The 22,501-nt window shown below is 41.2% G+C and overlaps 3 protein-coding genes across 5 annotated transcripts in view; 1 reads left to right on the top strand and 2 right to left on the bottom strand.

Moving 5' to 3' along the window:
• Positions 1–3,033, bottom strand: part of cc2d1a (coiled-coil and C2 domain containing 1A) — a 29,085-nt gene extending 26,052 nt beyond the window's left edge. The window contains exons 1-2 of one of the 2 annotated variants that reach the window (XM_017712806.2): positions 2,899–3,033; positions 586–664 (exon numbers count right to left, since the gene is read on the bottom strand). In XM_017712806.2, coding sequence (XP_017568295.1) covers positions 586–642 — 57 coding nt within the window. In that variant the 5' untranslated portion in view covers positions 643–664; positions 2,899–3,033. The remainder of the gene's footprint in view (positions 1–585; positions 665–2,898) is intronic. The other variant, XM_017712807.2, reaches the window with a different exon arrangement.
• Positions 3,034–4,640: 1,607 nt separating this feature from the next.
• Positions 4,641–15,227, top strand: si:ch211-286b5.2. The gene is made up of 7 exons (XM_017712781.2): positions 4,641–4,777; positions 4,944–5,011; positions 6,234–6,340; positions 7,114–10,272; positions 12,501–12,670; positions 14,443–14,541; positions 15,018–15,227. The coding sequence occupies exons 2-7, from the start codon at positions 4,987–4,989 to the stop codon at positions 15,115–15,117; spliced, it is 3,660 nt and encodes a 1,219-aa protein (XP_017568270.2). The 5' UTR covers positions 4,641–4,777; positions 4,944–4,986; the 3' UTR covers positions 15,118–15,227.
• A 713-nt stretch (positions 15,228–15,940) lies between these two features.
• Positions 15,941–22,501, bottom strand: nanos3 (nanos homolog 3). 2 transcript variants are annotated; one of them, XM_017712784.2, is made up of 2 exons: positions 22,420–22,501; positions 15,941–18,518 (listed from the first exon to the last, which is right to left on the bottom strand). In XM_017712784.2, the coding sequence occupies exon 2, from the start codon at positions 18,494–18,496 to the stop codon at positions 17,753–17,755; it is 744 nt and encodes a 247-aa protein (XP_017568273.1). In that variant the 5' UTR covers positions 18,497–18,518; positions 22,420–22,501; the 3' UTR covers positions 15,941–17,752. The 2 variants fall into 2 exon arrangements, with proteins under 2 accessions (XP_017568273.1, XP_017568274.1); XM_017712785.2 differs by lacking the exon at positions 22,420–22,501 and adding an exon at positions 22,279–22,328.

The following is a 22,501-nucleotide window of genomic DNA, read 5'->3' as shown; positions in this document are numbered from 1 at the left end:
TGTTACACCAGGGGGTCTGAGAGTAATGCAATTTCAGTACACTGTATGTCCTGTACATATTGTAGTACTGACAATAAAGCTGACTTGACTTCATGTAGTGATACATCACAATATGCTTTACTAAGTATATGAGCATCACTGGTACTTCTGGAACACGGCTACATTGCAGAACACTGTTTCCAGATCACTGCTTCGTCCCGAAACACGGCTTTACTCTGGAACACTGAACCCTTTTTTACGAACATGTATCATAAAAAGACTTAGATTAATTACAGTAAGCCTGCAAACAACAACAACAACAACAACAACAACTTGTTAAGAGTGACTACAGAACAGCAAGTAACTGAGCGGACGGCAGCCCCAGTACAACATCATCTTATTTTGTTCCTTCATTTTTACCAGTAGTTTGATTTTTTACTTCTGTTCTTTCTTAAACAGATTGTTTCTGTAAACCTCTGTACTCATCATTTTTATTTGGCCTCTTTAAAGTGGTGCTGCTGCTTTGCTACTGTATTTTGTACATTTCAGCTTGTTGAAATAAAGGAATAAACACGGTGTGTAAGCCCACTCCCTCCCAGGCCTTACCTGTTTAGCCCGGGCGGCTCCTTGGCCTTTTTGTGGAGGGTTCCGACTACGACTCATTATGGCTGCAGTGACCTCAGAGCTGAAACACAAGCAGAAAAGCTGTTCAACCTTTAAAGCACTACCAAAGGAAGTGTTCATGCACGACAGCCCAGTCAAGCAGACAGAACGGCGATTACACGCCCAGATAGCCGATGAACAGACACGCCACAGACGGCACGAACGATGTGATGCAGCAAAGTATTTGGCAAATTCTTAACATCCACATCACCTATAAAACATGAGGTTGACTGAAAAGCACCAACCGTATCCAGGTAGCTGTGCATGTTAGCTTGTGGCCAGTGGGTTGGCTTGTTTCAAACATTGTACTTTTATAATGCTGAACGCTCTGATAAACTGAAGTCTATAAGTCTAAGGCACATTTTCAGCCACTCCTTATTTTGGCTGTATGACCACGTATTGAATTAAGACTTCCTGCACAGCATCAAATCAAACCCTGAATTTCTACACCCTTTACACCCTGCGAACACTGACGAATCAGCATGCTTCCTAGTTGCCTGGAGACATTCAACAGCACTAACAGGTCGGGTTGTAACGACACACATCTAAGCCGCTTATCCTTCTGGGTCACCGGCTGTGCTGGAGCCTATCCCAGCGGAAGGCAGGAACCACCTTGGACAGGATGCCAGTCCATCACAGGGCAGGACGTATACAATCACACACACATTCACACCAAGGGGCAGCTTAGTATCCCCAACCGGCCTGACTGCACGTCTTTTGACTGTGAGAGGAAACCCACACAGACACGGGGAGAACATGGGAAAAACCTCCTCTGACGATGCATCTTTAAGATGAGAGGAGCTTTCAAAAAACTTGAAGTACTTTAGAGGGTCTGGTTGGTTTGGATTGTTCTAGCTGGGTAATGCAGAAGGACGACAGACAGCTAAGGCCACAGCTGGGAAGCCACACGACAAGTCTGTATTTAGCCTCCAGCCTCTGTACTTACTAGCCGCATCAAATCTAATCCCATCAAAGTTTGTGACAATTAAGAGCATCCTATATTATTATGGACAACACTGTTTTACATGTTATAATAATATTAATACAGGTGATGGTGAACAACCCTTAGATGAGTCAGACCAAACCATGTGCTGTGGACATGACAACACAACCACAGCCGATTGCCAGTCTGGGACACTATGTTCAGCATTCGAGTCTCAAGCCAGACATTTTGGCCAAAATAACAGGCCTGGACCTTAAATTACAGAAAACAACTGCAGTTCAAAATAACAGTCACAACACTGATCGGACCAAAATCACAGATAGAGGCCCCCCAAATTAAGTATAGAAGCACCAGTAAGAAATTTTGCACTGTAGATTTTGACATTACATAACAAATAACACAGTAAATGCTAGTTTTAGGCCGGAGTGCCCCTTTTATGTTCTCCAAGCCTGAAGCGGACAAGTTCTCGGTTCTCTCACCTGAGCCACGTCCTCAACTAATGGCTCATTCCCCTAGTGGTAGAGCAGGAAAAGCACGAAATAAGACAGGAGGACTGGAGGCGGAAACACTGACTTAGCTAACTAGTTTTCATACACTCTTAAAAAAAGATTCCTTAGGAAAGGGAATGGATCTATTTAGGAGCTCAGAGCCATTTCATGCTTAAATGGTACTTGGCATGGCACACATGTTAAAATGCTTCTTCAGATTGATGGAGAATGAGTCGTAAATGGTTCCGTACAGTATCAAGAAGGGTTCTGCCACTGTAGAAGAACTGCCGATGTCAAGCTTGCAGAAGAACCCTTTAGGGTGCCACGCAACAGAACAGCCCTTTTCGAAGAGGCTCATTTAATAGCATCATATGAAACACATTACTCATCAATCTGAAGAACCATTTCACCACGCAGAGAACCCTTTAGGCGTGTAAGGGTTCTGCATATAGTACTTATAGTTCGGAATAGTACCGCTGCCTCTACTAAAGAGCCCTTGAAGGACAATCTTCTGGAGATCTTACAGGATCACACCTGAGCCCAACCTTCAGCTGACCCTCTTCTAGCTCTTCGGACGGGAGGAAGCGGGTTAAACTGACCACAGAGACACTGAAGCTCGACCAGTAACGTTGACACAACAGCCACTTGTTTCCTCAGCACATAAACGGCGGGTTTGTGAGTAAATAATCGAGCTGCTGAGGCCACAGAGATCAGACCAGACCAGGCAGGTCCATTCTGACTGTTAGCACGAAGCTAACTCAGCGAGCTAAAACGCGGAATAACGAGATTTACACGGCGGCGCCGCCGCCTCCCGAGCACCCTCACCTCCCGCATGTGCTTCTCCTTCTCTTACGGAGTGTTTCGCGGAGTTGTTCTCCCACTTCCCGACGGGGTCGATTAAAGATGATCTACTGTCTCTGCTGCTTCTGCTGTTGTTGTTGCTGCTGCTACTTCCTGCTTTTCGCCTCGTTTCCAATGGCAACCGGAGGGCTTTACGGCAATTTAAAGAGCGCACAAAAACAGTGGTAAAATTATTAGCATTATCGGCATTATCAGCGATTAAAGAGGCATATTAAGCGTTAAAATGTGTTATATATTTATATATATAATGACACAAAAAACCTGTAAGTTTAAAAGGGAACCGTAACGTTTTGGCTGAAATGGATTTTAGTCCATTTATGGCGGAGAGGCGCGTGCAGGGTGCCGTGAGGCAGAATAAAATTAATTAGAATTAATAATAATTTTATTTATGGCGGAGAGGTGCGTGCAGGGTGTCGTGAGGCAGAATACAATTAATTAGAATTAATAATAATTTTATTTATGGCGGAGAGGCGCGTCCAGGGTGCCGTGAGGCAGAATAAAATTAATTAGAATTAATAATAATTTTATTTATGGCGGAGAGGTGCGTGCAGGGTGTCGTGAGGCAGAATACAATTAATTAGAATTAATAATTATTTTATTTATGGCGGAGAGGCGCGTGCAGGGTGTCGTGAGGCAGAATACAATTAATTAGAATTAATAATAATTTTATTTATGGCGGAGAGGCGCGTGCAGGGTGCCGTGAGGCAGAATACAATTAATTAGAATTAATAATAATTTTATTTATGGCGGAGAGGTGCGTGCAGGGTGTCGTGAGGCAGAATAAAATTAATAAGAATTAATAATAATAATTTTTATTCATGGCGGAGAGGCGCGTGCAGGGTGCCGTGAGGCAGAATACAATTAATTAGAATTAATAATAATTTTATTTATGGCGGAGAGGTGCGTGCAGGGTGTCGTGAGGCAGAATACAATTAATTAGAATTAATAATTATTTTATTTATGGCGGAGAGGCGCGTGCAGGGTGCCGTGAGGCAGAATACAATTAATTAGAATTAATAATAATTTTATTTATGGCGGAGAGGCGCGTGCAGGGTGCCGTGAGGCAGAATAAATTTAATTAGAATTAATAATAATTTTATTTATGGCGGAGAGGTGCGTGCAGGGTGTCGTGAGGCAGAATAAAATTAATAAGAATTAATAATAATAATTTTTATTCATGGCGGAGAGGTGCGTGCAGGGTGTCGTGAGGCAGAATAAAATTAATAAGATTTAATAATAATTTTTATTTATATAGCACTTTGAGCTGCCACCGGCATGAAAAGTGCTAAATAAATAACAATATTATTATTAATTCTTATTAATTTTATTCTGTTTTATCACTGACAGTTGATAAAACACAGATATACAAGAAAACATTAGTATTTATTCAGAAACCACTAGACGTGGTTTTAATGAAGCGTTAAGTTAGAGACAGAGACGTTTTTAGCTGCTTCTTAAAAGTGAGCGCTGAGCTCGACCGTCTAATAAAAGGTGGGACTGAGTTCCAGTTTAGAAGCAGATTAACTGGAAGCATCATTGCTGTATTTGTGTTGCAGACGCTGTGACCTGGTTCCTGTCACCACCACTGTAAAGACGTCCGAGTCTATAAGCTTCTCTGCAGTTAACCATTTGAGCCGAAACCTCTCTGAATGACTCTGTTTAGAAAGGTTGAAAAACGGGTGGAAGTCCCCTTTGAGTGACTGAAGGAATTCTAGCATTTCTTTAAAGCCTTCCTCAGTTTATTAACTAAGTTCTGGAGAGAAATTCAGCGCAGCTGTCATTTAGAGTCATTAAAGCCACTAACAGTCTAGTTTGCGAACTGTTTCACAGGCCGCAGGAGGAGGTGAGTGGAAGTAAATAAGACGGTGACGTGCTAATGATGCTAAGCTAACGTTAGCTAGCGTCTGTCAGTTCTGAAAGATCTAAAAAGACTTGTGTTATTGTTAAAAGCTGCTTTCTGACTGAAAATGTGACCCTAATGTCACAGTCTGAACACTGATATTTTGCAGTGCTCGCTTTATCATTCGGTTCAGAGACTTGGGTGGAGCCACAATGAAAAGGAAGGGCCAAAGCACAGGTTAGCTAAACTTCAGTTGTGATGAATTTTATGTACTTGAAACCAATTCCAGTTTATAATCTTCATGATTTTCAGAGTGATTGCATGATTGTGGTGCTGTATAGCCACTGTGGCTTACAAATTCAAATTCAGTTTTCCACATTAAGTCCAAGAAAATATGCATCTGAAAACATATACATCTGACCAAACCATACATCTGACCGTTCATCTCACCAAACCATACATCTGACCATTCATCTCACCAAACCATACATCTGACCGTTCATCTGACCAAACCATACATCTGACCGTTCATCTGACCAAACCATACATCTGACCATTCATCTCACCAAACCATACATCTGACCGTTCATCTCACCAAACCATACATCTGACCGTTCATCTGACCATTCATCTAACCAAACCATACATCTGACCGTTCATCTAACCAAACCGTACATCTGACCGTTCACCTCACCAAACCGTACATCTGACCGTTCACCTCACCAAACCGTACATCTGACCGTTCATCTCACCAAACCGTACATCTGTCCAAACCATACATCTGACCGTTCATCTGACCAAACCATACATCTGACCGTTCATCTGACCAAACCGTACATCTGACCGTTCATCTCACCAAACCGTACATCTGACCGTTCATCTCACCAAACCGTACATCTGACCGTTCATCTAACCATACCATACATCTGAGTATTCATCTGACCGTTCATCTGACCAAACCATACATCTGACCGTTCATCTCACCAAACCGTACATCTGACCGTTCATCTCACCAAACCGTACATCTGACCGTTCATCTAACATCTAATGCATATTTTGTTGTTGTGAATGTCACTTTACCTGTGTTTATAGAGAATGCTGACTGTTAGGACATGTAAGGCCACAATGTGGTGTAGGTGTCCAGTCCTATTCAAATATATTGCATAAACCAAGCAAAACTCTCTCTGGTGTCCACTGAGCGAGGAACCGCAAGCTAAATCTCTCATTTACCTGCAGTACATCATGCAACCATTCCACCTTTAGTTAGAATGTGACATTTACTTAAGAATGTAAGAATATAATAACTTTTTTATTGCCATGGATAGTTGTAAATGTAATATTACTGGGACACAAATGGCACCCCAATCATACAGTGACCCTTTAAGTGTTAACAGGTTAAACTGTGTTCAACCTAATGTTATAGTATCTAATGAAAAGTGAATATTCTTCACCCTGAAAGAGTTCAGACCTCCCCAGCAGAAAACTGCAAGGGTAAGCAGGCTGAATAGCAGAAAGAGCACCACATCTGGTGAAACATCAGAACTACAGCCTACAGACAGAAACCAGGTAGGCCTTATTGTGGGAATGGACAGTGGCCCCATAAAGTATTTGGACATGTCTATATTTATTTTTCATGTTTTAAACAAATCATGCTGGGACTGTCATTTTCTTTTTTTTTGGGAAGGTATTCTTTTGAAATGTGGCTGGGGAGTTTAAGATCATTGGGCCTCATTCACCAATATCTTCCTAATTTTTTTTAAAAATCTGCTCTCGAGAAAGATATTAACTAACAAACTAATAAAAAGTCTATGTCATTCATGACGTGTTCTTAAGGTGCAGAATTTTTTGTACTGCTGTGCTCTAGAGTGTGTCTAGAAAACATTGGTGAATATCAGAATCTTCAGGAAACTTGCGTAAGTGGTATTTAAGAAGAAATTTCTTCTCAAGAGCGGTTGGTCAGTGAGGCCCATTATCATTTGAGCAGTTTATTTGCAGATTGTTTAAGGTTTTCATCCAAAATGCCACTGTACATTTATGAGTTCATCATCCCCAAACACAAGTAAAAAAAAACAGTCCCCAATTCTTCTCCAGACTTTCTCTACAACATCATTTGGATGTTGTGCTGAAAGTGTTATCATAAAGTAACTCAAGTAACAATCATAAAAAACAACTTCATTAAATTAACCAATGGTTAAATTCCAGGTAAGTTTTGGTGCCTCTGTATCTTATCTAAAAATAGCACAGTCAACCACATGTTGAAGAATAAAAGCAATAATCATAGGTAAAGGTTCTGTATATTTTACTTGCTGTTCCCTTATTTGTTTCTACTGTTCTTGAAGGTTGGAAGCCAGAGTTTACTGTATCTGCAGTCAGCATCACTCATAGACAGCTATGGAGAACACCAACCAGAAATTGATCATGGCCTTGTTAAAATCCTCGTTGATGTGGAGCAAACCAATATGAACAAAACAGAAAGTGCAGAACGTAATGACATTAAAAACAAGCCCCAGGGTGGGATAACATTGGACCATGAGCCGAAAGCTGCTGCAGCCGTTGAAGAGATGGATAATGAGACCGAGGACACTTCTAGTCATGAACTACAGACATCGCACGCAGCTCAAAGTTCCCCAAACAATCCTTGCCATAGATATTCTTTGGATGAGACAGAAGAAAGCATTCTTTGTGGAGATGTTCAAGAGAACAGGATCAAAGTGTTGGACCCAAAGACCATAGGTGTTCATCTAGAAGGGGTTTCAGGTGCTGTAGGTGAAAAATCCTGCTTTGATAGTGAGACACAAGAAACTGAGTCTTTGAAACCTCCAGCGAAGAAAAGATTAAGAAGGCGAATGGGTATGTGTGGACTAGGAGACAGGAAAAGAAGGTTCCTCCTTGAAGGACAGCACTGCAAGCAGGTTCTTAGTGGAGGAGAGAGTTTGGTGGCAGAGGCAGCAGGGGAGAAGAATAAAGACAATACAGAAGTGGGGAATGAGGGTACTACCATGATGGATGATAGAGGAGCAACGAAACAGGTGCTTTTAGAGCAATTGATACTACAGGATGTGAATAAGATCCAAGATGAACCATCTGCAGTTGCAAGTGAACTTGACATTAAATTGCCAGCCATTGCTGAGCCTAACCTTCCAGGAAATGGAGCAATTGACGGTCAGGATTTGGAGATCACTATGAATCTCAAAGGCCTCCTTGAGGAAGAAGGTTTACGTTCTAATAATAAATTGACCAAGGGCACTTTTGAGGTTGCTCAAGAAACAACCGATTCCCTAGTTGCTGAGGAAGCAAGCTATGACTGTATTGATGTCAGTAATGGAGTTTGTCAAGGTCCTAAGGAAACACTTGAGTGCTCAGTTGAAGTTAATGAGGAAGGGAGACTCATTGGTCTTGCCAATGAAGTTTGTGATGGTTCTAAGGAGACAGAGAAGTGCCCAGTTGCAGAGCAAGTGAGTTATGGTGTTACCCATGAAGGTTGTGAAGGTTCTAAGGAAACATCTGAGTACCCAGTTGCAGAGCAAGTGAGTTATGGTGTTACCCGTAATGTTTGTGAAGGCTCTAAGGAAACATCTGAGTACCCAGTTGCAGAGCAAGTGAGTTATGGTGTTACCCATGATGTTTGTGAAGGTTCTAAGGAAACATCTGAATACCCAGTTGCAGAGCAAGTGAGTTATGGTGTTACCTGTGACATTTGTGAAGGTTATAAGGAAACATCTGAGTACCCAGTTGCAGAGCAAGTGAGTTATGGTGTTACCCATGATGTTTGTGAAGGTTCTAAGGAAACATCTGAATACCCAGTTGCAGAGCAAGTGAGTTATGGTGTTACCTGTGACATTTGTGAAGGTTATAAGGAAACATCTGAGTACCCAGTTGCAGAGCAAGTGAGTTATGGTGTTACCCGTGACGTTTGTGAAGGCTCTAAGGAAACATCTGAGTACCCAGTTGCAGAGCAAGTGAGTTATGGTGTTACCTGTGACGTTTGTGAAGGCTCTAAGGAAACAGCCGAGTACTCAGATGCAGAGCAAGTGAGTTATGGTGTTACCCGTGGCGTTTGTGAAGGTTCTATGGAAACATCTGAATACCCAGTTGCAGAGCAAGTGAGTTATGGTGTTACCCATGAAGGTTGTGAAGGTTCTAAGGAAGCATCTGAATACCCAGTTTCAGAGCAAGTGAGATATGGTGTTGCCCATGATGTTTGTGATGGTTCTAAGGAAACCTCTGAATACCCAGTTGCAGAGCAAGTGAGTTATGGTGTTACCAATGACATTTGTGAAGGTTCTAAGGAAAAATCTGAGTACCCAGTTGCAGAGCAAGTAAGTTATGGTGTTACAGATGAAGTCTGTGAAGTTTTGACAGAAGTGACTCAGGGACCAGTTGCAATTTATGAAGCAGTAATCTATGAGTCTACCAGTGTTACTAAAGAAGTTTGTGAAGATTCTAATGAAACTACTGAGTGCCCAGGTGCTGCAGATGTGAGTTCTATTGCTGTTACTTATGAAATTCGTGAAGTTTGGGAAGGTTCTGAAGAAATCACTCAAGGCCCAGTTACAGTTAATGAGGCACTGAGGTATGGGTCTACTGCTGTTACTCAGAAGGAAACATCTGAGTATGCAGTTGCAGAGCAAGTGAGTCATGGTGTTACCAATGACATTTGTGAAGGTTCAAAGGAAACTGCTAAGTGCCTAGTTGCTGCCAAAGTCATCTCTAGTCCTAATTGTGCTACTGGTGACATTTATAAAGGTTCCAAAGAAGCCTCTGAAGGCCCAGTTGACAAAGCTCTGAAGGTGTTCTATGGCTCAAACTCAGATGGAGTTTGTGAAGGTTGTAAAGAAACAACTGAGCTCCCAGTTAATGTAGGTGAGGAAGTGAACTATGGCTCTTCCAGTGTTTCTGATGAAGTTTGTGGAGGCTCTAAAGCACCAGATATAAACCAAATTGAAGTCTCTGAAGAAGTAAGCCATGGCTCTATTGCTGTCACCAATGAAGTTTGTGATGGTTTCATAGATCCTACTGAGCGCCCAACTGAAATTTCTGAAGAAGTAAGCTGTGGCTTCACAGGCGTCAATGAAGTCCACGAAGTTACAATACCAGTCAGTAAGGAAGTCCAAGAATCTAGAACTGCTCTGGAAAAAAGTGAGATGGAGGTTGAAGAGCAGTATCCAGCTGTTAATTACAAACACTTAGTGTCCCCCTCTCTTGACCTGGATGCCACTACAGAACTAGATCTAGATGGACCTCAGCTGAGCATGTCCACTGGTGCCAAAGTGGACCCAGTATTTATGGACCACACAGTTACAGTGGCTACTACTTTACCCGAGTTAGCATTTTCAGAGATATGTGATGCAGAAGATCAGTGTGATGATGTGGAGTTCCCTCAGACCCCCACTAAAGCAGTACTAGGGAGCATAGGACCTAGTGTAGAAGGGGGAAGCAACACAGAGGAGCTCAGGATGCCAGAAGCACCACCTACTAACCAGGAGGAGCACATGCATGTAAGTGTGGAGAAACTGGAAGAAATGACACAAATACATTTCACAGTTAAAAACTATGGAAGACCATTGCTTCCAGGTAGAGAAGAAAAAAATGGCAGGGTTGAGTTATTTTCTTGAAAAATTGCTTAGTATCTTAAAACAATTGCTTATTTTGTTGATATATTGACTTAGTATCTCAAAATAATAACAGGTTCACTAAATATTGACTTAATATCTTGAAATAATGACTTAGTTTCTCTAAATATTGACTTAGTACCTTGAAATAATGACTTAGTTTCTCTAAATACTGACTTAGTGTCTTGAAATAATAACTCATATTTTCTAAATATTGACTTGGTATCTTGACATAATGACGTTTCTCTAAATATTGACTTGGTATCTTGACATAATGACGTTTCTCTAAATATTGACTTAGTATCTTGAAATAATGTCTCCATTTCTCTAAATATTGACTTAGTATATTAAAATAATGACTAATTTTCACAAAATATTGACATAATGACTTTGCTTCTCTAAATATTGACTTAGTATCTTGACGTAATGACTTTATTTCTCTAAATATTGACTTAGTATCTTGATATAATGACTTTATTTCTCTAAATATAGACTTACTGTCTTGAAATAACTAATTTCTCTAAATATTGACTTTGATTTGATGATTTTGAAACAATTATTTTCTTGAAATTTTGACTTAGTATTACAAAATAATGACATTTGTGAAATAATATCTTAAAAAGACTTTGTTTTTTAGATTTTGAGATAGTACACAATGATGCTTCTTCAGTAAAAAAAAATGGATCTAAAAACCTGAACACTCAAAGAACGCTTTGCATGTTTAGAGGGTTCTTTGCATGGTGTAATGGTTCTTCAGACTGATTGAGAATGTGCCGTATATGGTTCTATAAAGAACATTACACTACAAAAAACTCTTTTCTTCTATATAGAACTATCTACAGCACATTCTCCATCAATCTGAGGAACTCTACATGATGCAAAGAACCCTTTAATAATGGAAAGGGTTCTTTGAATGTTTATGGTTCTATATAGAACCATTTTCTTTACTAAAGAACCTTTGAAGAGCCATCATTTTAAGCATGTATGTCAAAATAATCAGTTATTAAATTTCAGTGAAGTAATTATTTTGGGACAATAAGTCATTGCTTTGACATTTGTTTTTCCCAAATATTAATGTACTAAAGATTTTTCTCATCTATTTGGCAGAAATGGGCTTCCATATAAAACAGAAGACATAAATAAGCAAGTTTATTTGAGTCTACTTAACAGTTTGAACTGAGTGTGTGATGTAGGCATGCAGTTTAAACAGTGCTAATTGGTGGTATAAAATAACTTGTTAGTTACCTTTACCTTGCAACTCCAGTGTAAAACTAATGAACCAGTCATGGGTAGGGTACTTTTATGTTTGGCCTATACGGTGGTGGACAGTAACTATAACGTAAAAAAAAGTAAATGTAATTAGTTTCTGTACTTTAGTATTTTTGGTGTATCTGTACTGAAGTTTCTCTTCTGGGCGACTTTTTCCTTTCCCTCCACTACATTTCAGAGTCTAATATCCGACTTTTTCCTCCTACATTCTGAGAAATCTGTCGTTCCTTTTGGTTTCTGTCTGTATAAAAACAAAAGTCTTGTCTTTTGCTTGTCCCTTTTTGTACCTTTGCTGGCTGGTTCTTGGATCCGTGTCACTTCCTTGATTTTGGCTGCCTAGTGCTATGCTATAATCACTTCGGTGATTCTCTGGTGCTTTTTGGTTATGACCCACGTGCGTTTTTTGACCACGCCTTTGCTGAACGTTAATAAAACCATGTTTCCATTTTTCATCTGTGTCTGAATTCTGTCGCACCATCACAGACACTGGAGTATTTCCACCTAAAATGAGTTCAGGAAGCCAGTCTTGTTGTAAAAACGTTAATAGGACATTAGTCATTATTACTCTTTTAGTACTTTTACTTTCGATACTTAAGTACATTTGAAGGTAAATACTTTAGTACTTTTACTCAAGTGGAGGTCTGAAGGTCTTTTTTTAACTGGAGTAATATTTGACCTTGGGTGTCTCTACTTTAACTCAAGTACATGATTTGTGTACTTCGTCCACCACTGGGCCTGTAACAACTGCTTAATCTAAGAAAAGTGGACTGCATCACCACCTTGTAATAAGATGTAGCTGCTACCCCTGAACACGTTTACCACACTAATGGTTTGTATTATATCAGTTTTATCTAGGCCAAGATGCTTGTGACCCTTTGGTGACCCCTGCTATTACCCAGGAACCAGTCTCCAACCCCACCCTGACCCCTGCTACTGAGTTTCCTCAGGACCATGACGTTGTTCCCTCGTCTCTTTACTCTGTAACAGACTCCCAGCTCAACAGCATCGCATTAAGGTGAGGCAGAGGGTGACTGTGGTGGGCCCTGAAGTGACACAGATATTCTAGTTAATACCGCCTGACATATTGAGAACATTTGGTAATATATTATGATATACACTGTGTGCACAATTATTAGGCAAGTGAGTATTTTGACCATATTGTCATTTTTAGGCATATTTTCTAACTGCAAGCTGGATAAACTGGAATGCTTAATGGATTTAAGCATAGCAGGTGATGTGTATCTGTGTAATGAGGGAGGGTGTGGCCTAAGGAGATCAACACTCTATATCAAGGTGTGTTTATAATTATTAGGCAGCTTTTTTCCTCATTTCATTTTTTCCTAAAATGGGCCAAAAAAAGAGATTGAACTGACTCTGAAAAGTTAAAAATTACCAAAAGTCCCTCAGAGGGATGCAGAACTCTTGAAACTGCTAAGATATTGGGGCGTGATCACAGAACCATCAAACGTTTTGTTGCAAACAGTCAACAGGGTCGTAAGAAACGTGCTGAGAAAAAAAAGACGCAAATTAACTGCCAAGGATTTGAGAAGAATCAAGTGTGAAGCTACCAGGAACCCATTATCTTCCAGTTCTGTCATATTCCAGAACTGCAACCTAGCTGGAGAACCAAGAAGTACAAGATGTTCAGTGCTCAGAGACGTGGCCGAGGTAAGGAAGGCTGAAACCCGACCACCACTGAACAAGACACATAAGCTGAAGTGTCTAGACTGGTCCAAGAAGAATCTGAAGACAGATTTTTCAAAGGTTTTATGGACTGATGAAATGAGAGTGAATCTTGATGGACCAGATGGACGGGCCTGTGGCTGGATCAGTAACGGGACAGAGCTCCACTTCAAGTCAGACGCCAGCAAGGTGGAGGTGGGTTACTGGTATGGGCTGGTATTATTAAAGACGATGATTTTTATGCAGGACATGCTCCATCACATGCATCCAAGTTCCTCTGCATGGCTCGCCAGTAAAGGCATTAAAGATGAAAAACCTATGACGTGGCCCCCTTCCTCACCTGACCTGAACCCAACTGAGAACTTGTGGGCAATTCTTAAACGGGAGATTTACAGTGAAGGAAAACAGGACGCCTCTCTGAACAGGGTCTGGGAGGCTGCGGCTGCTGCTGCACAAAAAGTTGATCATCAACCAATCAAGAAACTGACCGACTCCATGAATGGAAGGCTTATCACTGTTATTGAAAAGAAGGGTGGCTACTGGTCACTGATTTTTTTTTTATTTCTCAGAAATGTTCATTGGAAAATTTTGAGTTGTTTTGTTTATAATTCTCACTTGAACAGATGAAAATAAAGTGAGATGGAAAAATGTTTTTCATTTAGCTGCGTAATAATTCTGCACCATTATAGTTTCCCAATAAATGTGCACATATAGATATTAATAGAAATTCTCCTTAGAAAAACAAAACCTCACTTTTACTTTCTTAAACACTCATGTTTTAGGTTTATTAACATTCTGGATTAACCCAGAGCGCTGTAGTTGGTCATTAATGAAAAATAATCCTCCAAAATAAGGCTTGCCTAATAATTGTGCACACAGTGTATTGGTGATTCCAGTCTGGTGGGGATTTCATAAGCAGGATTTTCCAGTTAGCCAGTTAACTTAAACTCCAGTCGTCACTCAGTTGTGCATTCCACACTTTGGTCTTAAATTATGGGAGGAAATGAGAAATCCAGCTTTATGAAACACCCGCTTGTGCACACAAAGATGGAAGACTGCAGATGTTTTCAGTAAATAATAATGGTTTTATTTCCTTCATACCAGCCTGGAGGTGGATGACCCACCTATCCCAGAAGCCTTTCTCCACCAAGAGGATGCCACAGAGCTTGTATGTGGCCTTGTAAAAGAACTTTCCTCCCTTAAGTAAGAAATTATGAACTACACTGGAAAAAAAAATAGTGCATTAATTTAGCATCACTGAAATGAACTAAATGAATAAACATGAATAAAATACATGAATACAATTATGGACTTTTAGCTCATCATCATTGGGGATTATTGTGTTTGGGTAATATTTTATTCATGTGAAACTGATGGACATAAAGGGATAAAGAGATGTTGAAAAATGGTCACATAATTATGAATTATGGCTGTTTTTGCTGCAGAAAACCACATAAGTGTTATAAGTGGATATCAGTGGGAATAAAATGCAACATTTTATTTCAAGTAATTTTGGACCAATTTGGTCATTTCATCATGGCTCATTCACACAGTGTGAAGGGCAGCTGTTTTTAGGAGATGGTTTGCAGGTGCAAGGTTTTGATGTGATAGTGATGATATATACTGATCAACTATACCATCTCTTGTTTTTTCTCTCTTATTCCAACACATATGCTCAGTCGAATAGTGATGGCGGCCCACAGAGAAACAGAACTCCTGCGCCGTGGAAATCGGCCTCCGAAGGCTCAGATTCGCCGAGATTTAGCATTTACACCATAGCGCCTGATGGTCAGACGGTCACCTTCTGTCAGAGGACTAATTTAACCTGTTAATAGTCAGTCATTCTTCTTTGTGGAAAGGAAGATTAAGCCAATTAAGATTGTTGAATGACTATTATACACTTTCAATAGAGAATCCTCTATAAATGCAGAGGCGTTGTGTATATACAGTATTTTGGGTAGTAGTTGGGCTTTTTCAGGCTAAACTGAACTGAGAAAACCCTATGTTATGAACTATTCAACCAGGTTCGGTAAAACAAGTAAGCTTACATTTATGGCTCCTTCTGTTGGAGGTTGTTTTCAAGTTTGAACTATGCTGTCAGATGTTTGATTCGATTTCTTTTAACATTTTTGTCATACAGGTACAGAAATCTGCCTCATTGTTTCAGAAAACTCAAATTTCCATGATGCTTTTCACTTCAGGTCTTGTTGTAATATATTTTGATTTCATTCCATGTGGTTATTTGCCCATCCTTGGTCTTATATATCCAAAATAGACTAGTATGTGTGCTGAAAACTAAATTAAAAGGCCCTTTTCCACTGTTTGGTCATTCAGCCCTGCATTCTAGCCTAGATTTTTCATTTGAATTGACAATTGTCATGGATAAATAAGTTAGTATTTTGTTGTGTTTAAAGTGGACCATTTCCATGTTGTTAAAGACTCTTATGCTCCACAAGAATAAAGACTGTATTTTCAACCCAGTCCCTTTCCTGTGCCACTTATTTTACTTAGGAAAAAGCTGGTCTGGAAAACAAAGCACATCCAGAATTATACAAGCTTTCACTTCGTTTCAGATTTAGACACATAAAAAAAGCAAAACATGGTCATTACGTAACACATTATTAGATATTCAAAGTATTTGTACATGCAAACAAACCCAAAAGTGCTTAAAGTCACACTAGAAAGGCACGTAAAGCTAAGCAGATACGTCAACACACATCTTAAAATAAGGCAATGTCGTTTTAAGAGAATAAAAACATTTAAAAAGTTATTTTTCCATCAAACACAAGCAGTTCAATCAGAAAGAACTTAAGAGCCGTCCTTCATCTGCTGCTGATATTTAACATTAAAGCGAATGCTGAATATGAGCTTCTCAACTAAATGATAAAAATGATAACATTCATACTGAACTGACGCAGATTCGAACCTGTGAATACAAGTTTGTTGTCAATGGGCTTCAAACAACTTAAGCTACTAAAAACATGCACACGAGTGAAACGGCACATAAACAAATGCAAAAATCCACAAATGATCACCACAAAGTGCACACGAGTGAGTATAACCAAGCGCATGCAGTTCTAACACAAACTGGAATCCACAGGCCTTTCCACGTCTTTACAGCACGGCCTTTGCAGCTCTATAAACACTTAAAACAACAATAAACAATATTACGACTAAATTTCAAAACACAAAAAGTAACGTTATACACCGAAAACAGAAATACTGCATTCAAATGTTACAAGCAACATAAGTTCTTATATATAAAATAAGAGTTGGATGCTAGTTTTAACACCTCAGTCAAATTATGTTTCATTGAAAATAAGTGAATTTTACAGTACAACTTCTATTTACTTGCTGAGCTTAATAAAAATTTGCCATTTTTTGCACAAGCCACCTTTAATATTTTATTTTTTTCCCTCAAATGTGTTACATTCTCTAACTTTGTATTTTTAAAAAAACGCAGTAGTGTGTTCTCTGTAGACGATGTGTTCACTTATTTTCACTTAAATCAACAAAACATGGAACTTGACCCAAATGTTTGCACATGACCAACATAATTACTGCCAAAAAGTTATCAAACTTAAAAATAATGATATGCTGTTCCAGTATATTTCCTACTTGTGATAAATGTAAGTTTTTTTGCGCTCACTTTATTCCAAATTCGGCCACCGCTTGCGTTTAAAGAGGTTCATTATGTTACAAGATCACATTTGAATCAAGCAAACTGTATTTTCTTCAGTGAGATGTTTTCTTGTGGAAAAAGGAAAAACGTAAAAGCACTATAGCATAATCTTTAGATTAAAAGTAGCAGTAAGGTGTCAATGTCACATCACCTTCTTGTTGCAAACCAAATCAGAGTGAACAAAGGTAAAAAAGCACTTTCCCCTACAGCCAGCTACTGGGGAGCTTTACATGAAGGGAAAAGTCATGTTATTTTGAACTATGGACACATGTTCTTTCTTTTCCCTCCTGGTCACTATTTTTGTTTTTCCTTTTGTCTTTTCCTGGTCATGTTCTTGTTTTAACTATACAGGATTCTTGTTCTGGGGTTTATTTCACATTTCTAAATTAGACAGGTAAGCCTAATGGTAAGGACTGTCCCTCAGCTCTTCTGTTTTTTGGACAGGCTTGAGTTTAGGCTTACGTTATCTGTTATCAGTTACGTTATCAGTTTACGTTAAACTGAGAATTCCCCCTTCCTCTTGTGAAATACCCTGCTGGGGATCTTTCACAAAGCAGGATTTCTCGGGTCAGCCAGATGACTTCAGCTTAAAGCCAAGCCTGCCCAAGCTGAGGGACATTCCCATTGGACAGTCTCCAACTTTGGGCCTAAATTATCCAACTGCAGTAAAAATCCAGCTCTGTAAAACACCACCACTTTGCAAAACTCCCACCTGCTCACGTGATTTTCTTTTCATTTTTGCCTTTTTTTGTCTTGTCCCCCTGATTTGTTGTACACTGAGCTGTACGTGCTGTCCACCAGGGGGCAGAAGCGGAGGGTGTGGGCATGCGCTCCTGTGGCACCACACTCTGGACACATGTAGCGGCTTAAATAAGGGCAGATGACTGAACCGCTGTGATCCTTGAGCCGGTGGGAGGTGAACACACTCTCTGACTCACCATTATGCTTGCAGAAGCCACACTGCTGCTGCTGGGGCTGTTTCTCCTCTGGACAGGAAGATGAAACGCTACTGGGTGGTGTCGAGCAGTTACTGACCACATGCTTCCTCCGTCTGGCTGGGGATGACACCCAGTAGAAAAATTTATCCGATGGTCTTGAGTTGTTGGCTGAAGTTCGCTTCTCCTGTCTGACTGGCGATGACATCCAGTAGGAATAGGAAACACTTCCAGGTGACGTCAACTCTCTGATTGGTGGTGATGCTTGATGCTCATGGCTCACACGATGTGAAAAGTGAACTGAAGAGACTTGCCATTCAATGATGCCACTATGCCCCGAGGATGAAGATGGTGATGAGGATAACGAAGGTGGAGAGACTGGTGATGGTGGCCAATCGTTCCAACCAAACCCAGAAGCTTGCTCGGAGGGAACTTCTGGAACTCTCGAGTTGGCTGTCCGCATGGCTGTGACCAGGTCTGCGAGGCCCAGGTAGTCACGCCATGGATCAAAGCACTTCTGCTTCTGCTCAGAGGGCTCCATCAGCACAACCTGAGAGTGAGCACTGCAACAGCAACATCAACAGCAACATTAACACCATCAACGACTATTTAAAAGCCAGCTACATCAACATTAATAACATTAACCACAGCTACATCAACACCAGCAACATCAACAACCTCAAAATCAACATCATTAACTCTATCAACATTAACCACAACTTTGTAAACACCATCACCTACTTCAACATTATTTTGATGTTGATATTGATGTAATCACCAAAACCAATGACATCAAAATCAACACTAACAGCAATATTAACACCAACTTTAACAACATCATTAACATCAAAAACAACAACACCATCAACTACTTCAACATTAACATCATCAAAAATCATCTACAACACCAACAGCAATATTAATACCTACAACACCAATTACATCATCAACTCCAAACACATCAACGATCAACATCAATTTTGACACAAATATCAGCACCAACAGTAAGACTAATAACGTTAACATCAACAACCCCAGTATGAAAAAATAACACCAAAATCAACACCAACAACATGAACACCGCCATCCGCTTTAACAGTGAACCATCATCAAAACCAACACCATCAACATGAACACCGCCATCTGCTTTAACAGCAAACCATCATCAAAACCAACACCATCAACATGAACACCGCCATCCACTTTACCAGTAAACCATCAACATGAACACCGCCATCCGCTTTAACAGCAAACCATCAACATGAACACCGCCATCCGCTTTAACAGCAAACCATCAACATGAACACCGCCATCCGCTTTACCAGTAAACCATCAACATGAACACCGCCATCCGCTTTACCAGTAAACCATCAACATGAACACCGCCATCCGCTTTACCAGTAAACCATCAACATGAACACCGCCATCCGCTTTACCAGTAAACCATCAACATGAACACCGCCATCCGCTTTACCAGTAAACCATCAACATGAACACCGCCATCCGCTTTACCAGTAAACCATCAACATGAACACCGCCATCCGCTTTACCAGTAAACCATCAACATGAACACCGCCATCCGCTTTACCAGTAAACCATCAACATGAACACCGCCATCCGCTTTACCAGTAAACCATCAACATGAACACCGCCTCCCGCTTTACCAGTAAACCATCAACATGAACACCACCATCCGCTTTACCAGTAAACCATCAACATGAACACCACCATCCGCTTTACCAGTAAACCATCAACATGAACACCACCATCCGCTTTACCAGTAAACCATCAACATGAACACCACCATCCGCTTTACCAGTAAACCATCAACATGAACACCACCATCCGCTTTACCAGTAAACCATCAACATGAACACCACCATCCGCTTTACCAGTAAACCATCAACATGAACACCACCATCCGCTTTACCAGTAAACCATCAACATGAACACCACCATCCGCTTTACCAGTAAACCATCAACATGAACACCACCATCCGCTTTACCAGTAAACCATCAACATGAACACCACCATCTGCTTTAACAGCAAACCATCATCAAAACCAACACCAACATGAACACCACCATCCGCTTTACCAGTAAACCATCAACATGAACACCACCATCCGCTTTACCAGTAAACCATCAACATGAACACCACCATCCGCTTTACCAGTAAACCATCAACATGAACACCACCATCCGCTTTACCAGTAAACCATCAACATGAACACCACCATCTGCTTTAACAGCAAACCATCATCAAAACCAACACCAACACGAACACCACCATCCGCTTTACCAGTAAACCATCAACACGAACACCACCATCCGCTTTACCAGTGAACCATCAACACGAACACCACCATCCGCTTTACCAGTGAACCATCAACACGAACACCACCATCCGCTTTACCAGTGAACCATCAACACGAACACCACCATCCGCTTTACCAGTGAACTATCAACACGAACACCACCATCCGCTTTACCAGTGAACCATCAACACGAACACCACCATCCGCTTTACCAGTGAACCATCAACACGAACACCACCATCCGCTTTACCAGTGAACCATCAACACGAACACCACCATCCGCTTTACCAGTGAACCATCAACACGAACACCACCATCCGCTTTACCAGTGAACCATCAACACGAACACCACCATCCGCTTTACCAGTGAACCATCAACACGAACACCACCATCCGCTTTAACAGTGAACCATCAACACGAACACCACCATCCGCTTTACCAGTAAACCATCAACACGAACACCACCATCCGCTTTACCAGTAAACCATCAACACGAACACCACCATCCGCTTTACCAGTAAACCATCAACACGAACACCACCATCCGCTTTACCAGAAAACCATCAACACGAACACCACCATCCGCTTTACCAGTAAACCATCAACACGAACACCACCATCCGCTTTACCAGTAAACCATCAACACGAACACCACCATCCGCTTTACCAGTAAACCATCAACACGAACACCACCATCCGCTTTACCAGTAAACCATCAACACGAACACCACCATCCGCTTTACCAGTAAACCATCAACACGAACACCACCATCCGCTTTACCAGTAAACCATCAACACGAACACCACCATCCGCTTTAACAGTGAACCATCAACACGAACACCACCATCCGCTTTACCAGTGAACCATCAACACGAACACCACCATCCGCTTTACCAGTAAACCATCAACACGAACACCACCATCCGCTTTACCAGTAAACCATCAACACGAACACCACCATCCGCTTTACCAGTAAACCATCAACACGAACACCACCATCCGCTTTACCAGTAAACCATCAACACGAACACCACCATCCGCTTTACCAGTAAACCATCAACACGAACACCACCATCCGCTTTACCAGTAAACCATCAACACGAACACCACCATCCGCTTTAACAGTGAACCATCAACACGAACACCACCATCCTCTTTACCAGTAAACCATCAACACGAACACCACCATCCGCTTTAACAGTGAACCATCAACACGAACACCACCATCCGCTTTAACAGTGAACCATCAACACGAACACCACCATCCGCTTTAACAGTGAACCATCAACACGAACACCACCATCTGCTTTAACAGTAAACCATCAACATGAACACCACCATCCGCTTTACCAGTAAACCATCAACACGAACACCACCATCCACTTTAACAGTGAACCATCAACACGAACACCACCATCTGCTTTAACAGTAAACCATCAACATGAACACCACCATCTGCTTTAACAGTAAACCATCAACATGAACACCACCATCCGCTTTAACAGTGAACCATCAACACGAACACCACCATCCGCTTTAACAGTGAACCATCAACACGAACACCACCATCCGCTTTAACAGTGAACCATCAACACGAACACCACCATCCGCTTTAACAGTGAACCATCAACACGAACACCACCATCCGCTTTAACAGTGAACCATCAACACGAACACCACCATCCGCTTTACCAGTAAACCATCATCAAAATCAACACCGCCAGCATGAACACCACCAATATTTCCACCCTCCGGAGGCACCAAGATTAAAGGCGGTTCACGTGCCCCGCGCATGGCTCGGTGTGCACCAATCACAGAGCGGTATGGAAATTGAAGCGTGCAGGTAGCGTGATCTCCATTAGCCGCTGAAGGAAACAGGTGTTCGGTGTTTTCTGTGAAACAGAAAGTTTTTCACACATTAAACTCTCGGCGAGCCCCTCTGGGACCCCTCGAGCTCCTGTGTGGTTCCCGGGAGTTTTAACTCTACAAACTTTAAAACTAACTCGCTTTACACAGCCCACCAACCGCGAGGGGGTCAGGAGGAGGTCACGTGAGGGTAACGCAGCTGTGCTGCGTGAGGAGCTGCTATTAAACACACGTCCGCACGGCGGGCCACTCATCTTCTCCCTGACCGCCACACTGACCTTTCTCTGCGGGATCTCCAGCTGTCGCCTCGCAGGTGCAGCGGGACAATCCCAGCACGTGAAGACGATGCTCATTGATAAA

This window comes from Pygocentrus nattereri, chromosome 12 (assembly GCF_015220715.1).
Source record: "Pygocentrus nattereri isolate fPygNat1 chromosome 12, fPygNat1.pri, whole genome shotgun sequence".
Lineage (NCBI taxonomy): Eukaryota > Metazoa > Chordata > Actinopteri > Characiformes > Serrasalmidae > Pygocentrus > Pygocentrus nattereri.
Note: the sequence above shows the minus strand (reverse complement) of the source record. Positions and strands in the feature narration are given on the sequence as shown.

What these genes read in the sequence shown, in the direction of transcription:
- si:ch211-286b5.2 (XM_017712781.2), top strand. Translation starts at nt 4,987, where the DNA reads ATGAAAAGGAAGGGCCAAAGCACAG. An exon ending in CTCAACAGCATCGCATTAAG is followed by an intron (nt 12,671 to 14,442) that starts GTGAGGCAGAGG and finishes CCTTCATACCAG; the next exon opens with CCTGGAGGTGGATGACCCAC. An exon ending in AAAGAACTTTCCTCCCTTAA is followed by an intron (nt 14,542 to 15,017) that starts GTAAGAAATTAT and finishes ACATATGCTCAG; the next exon opens with TCGAATAGTGATGGCGGCCC.
- nanos3 (XM_017712784.2), bottom strand. Translation starts at nt 18,496, where the DNA reads ATGGAGCCCTCTGAGCAGAAGCAGAAGTGCTTTGATCCATGGCGTGAC.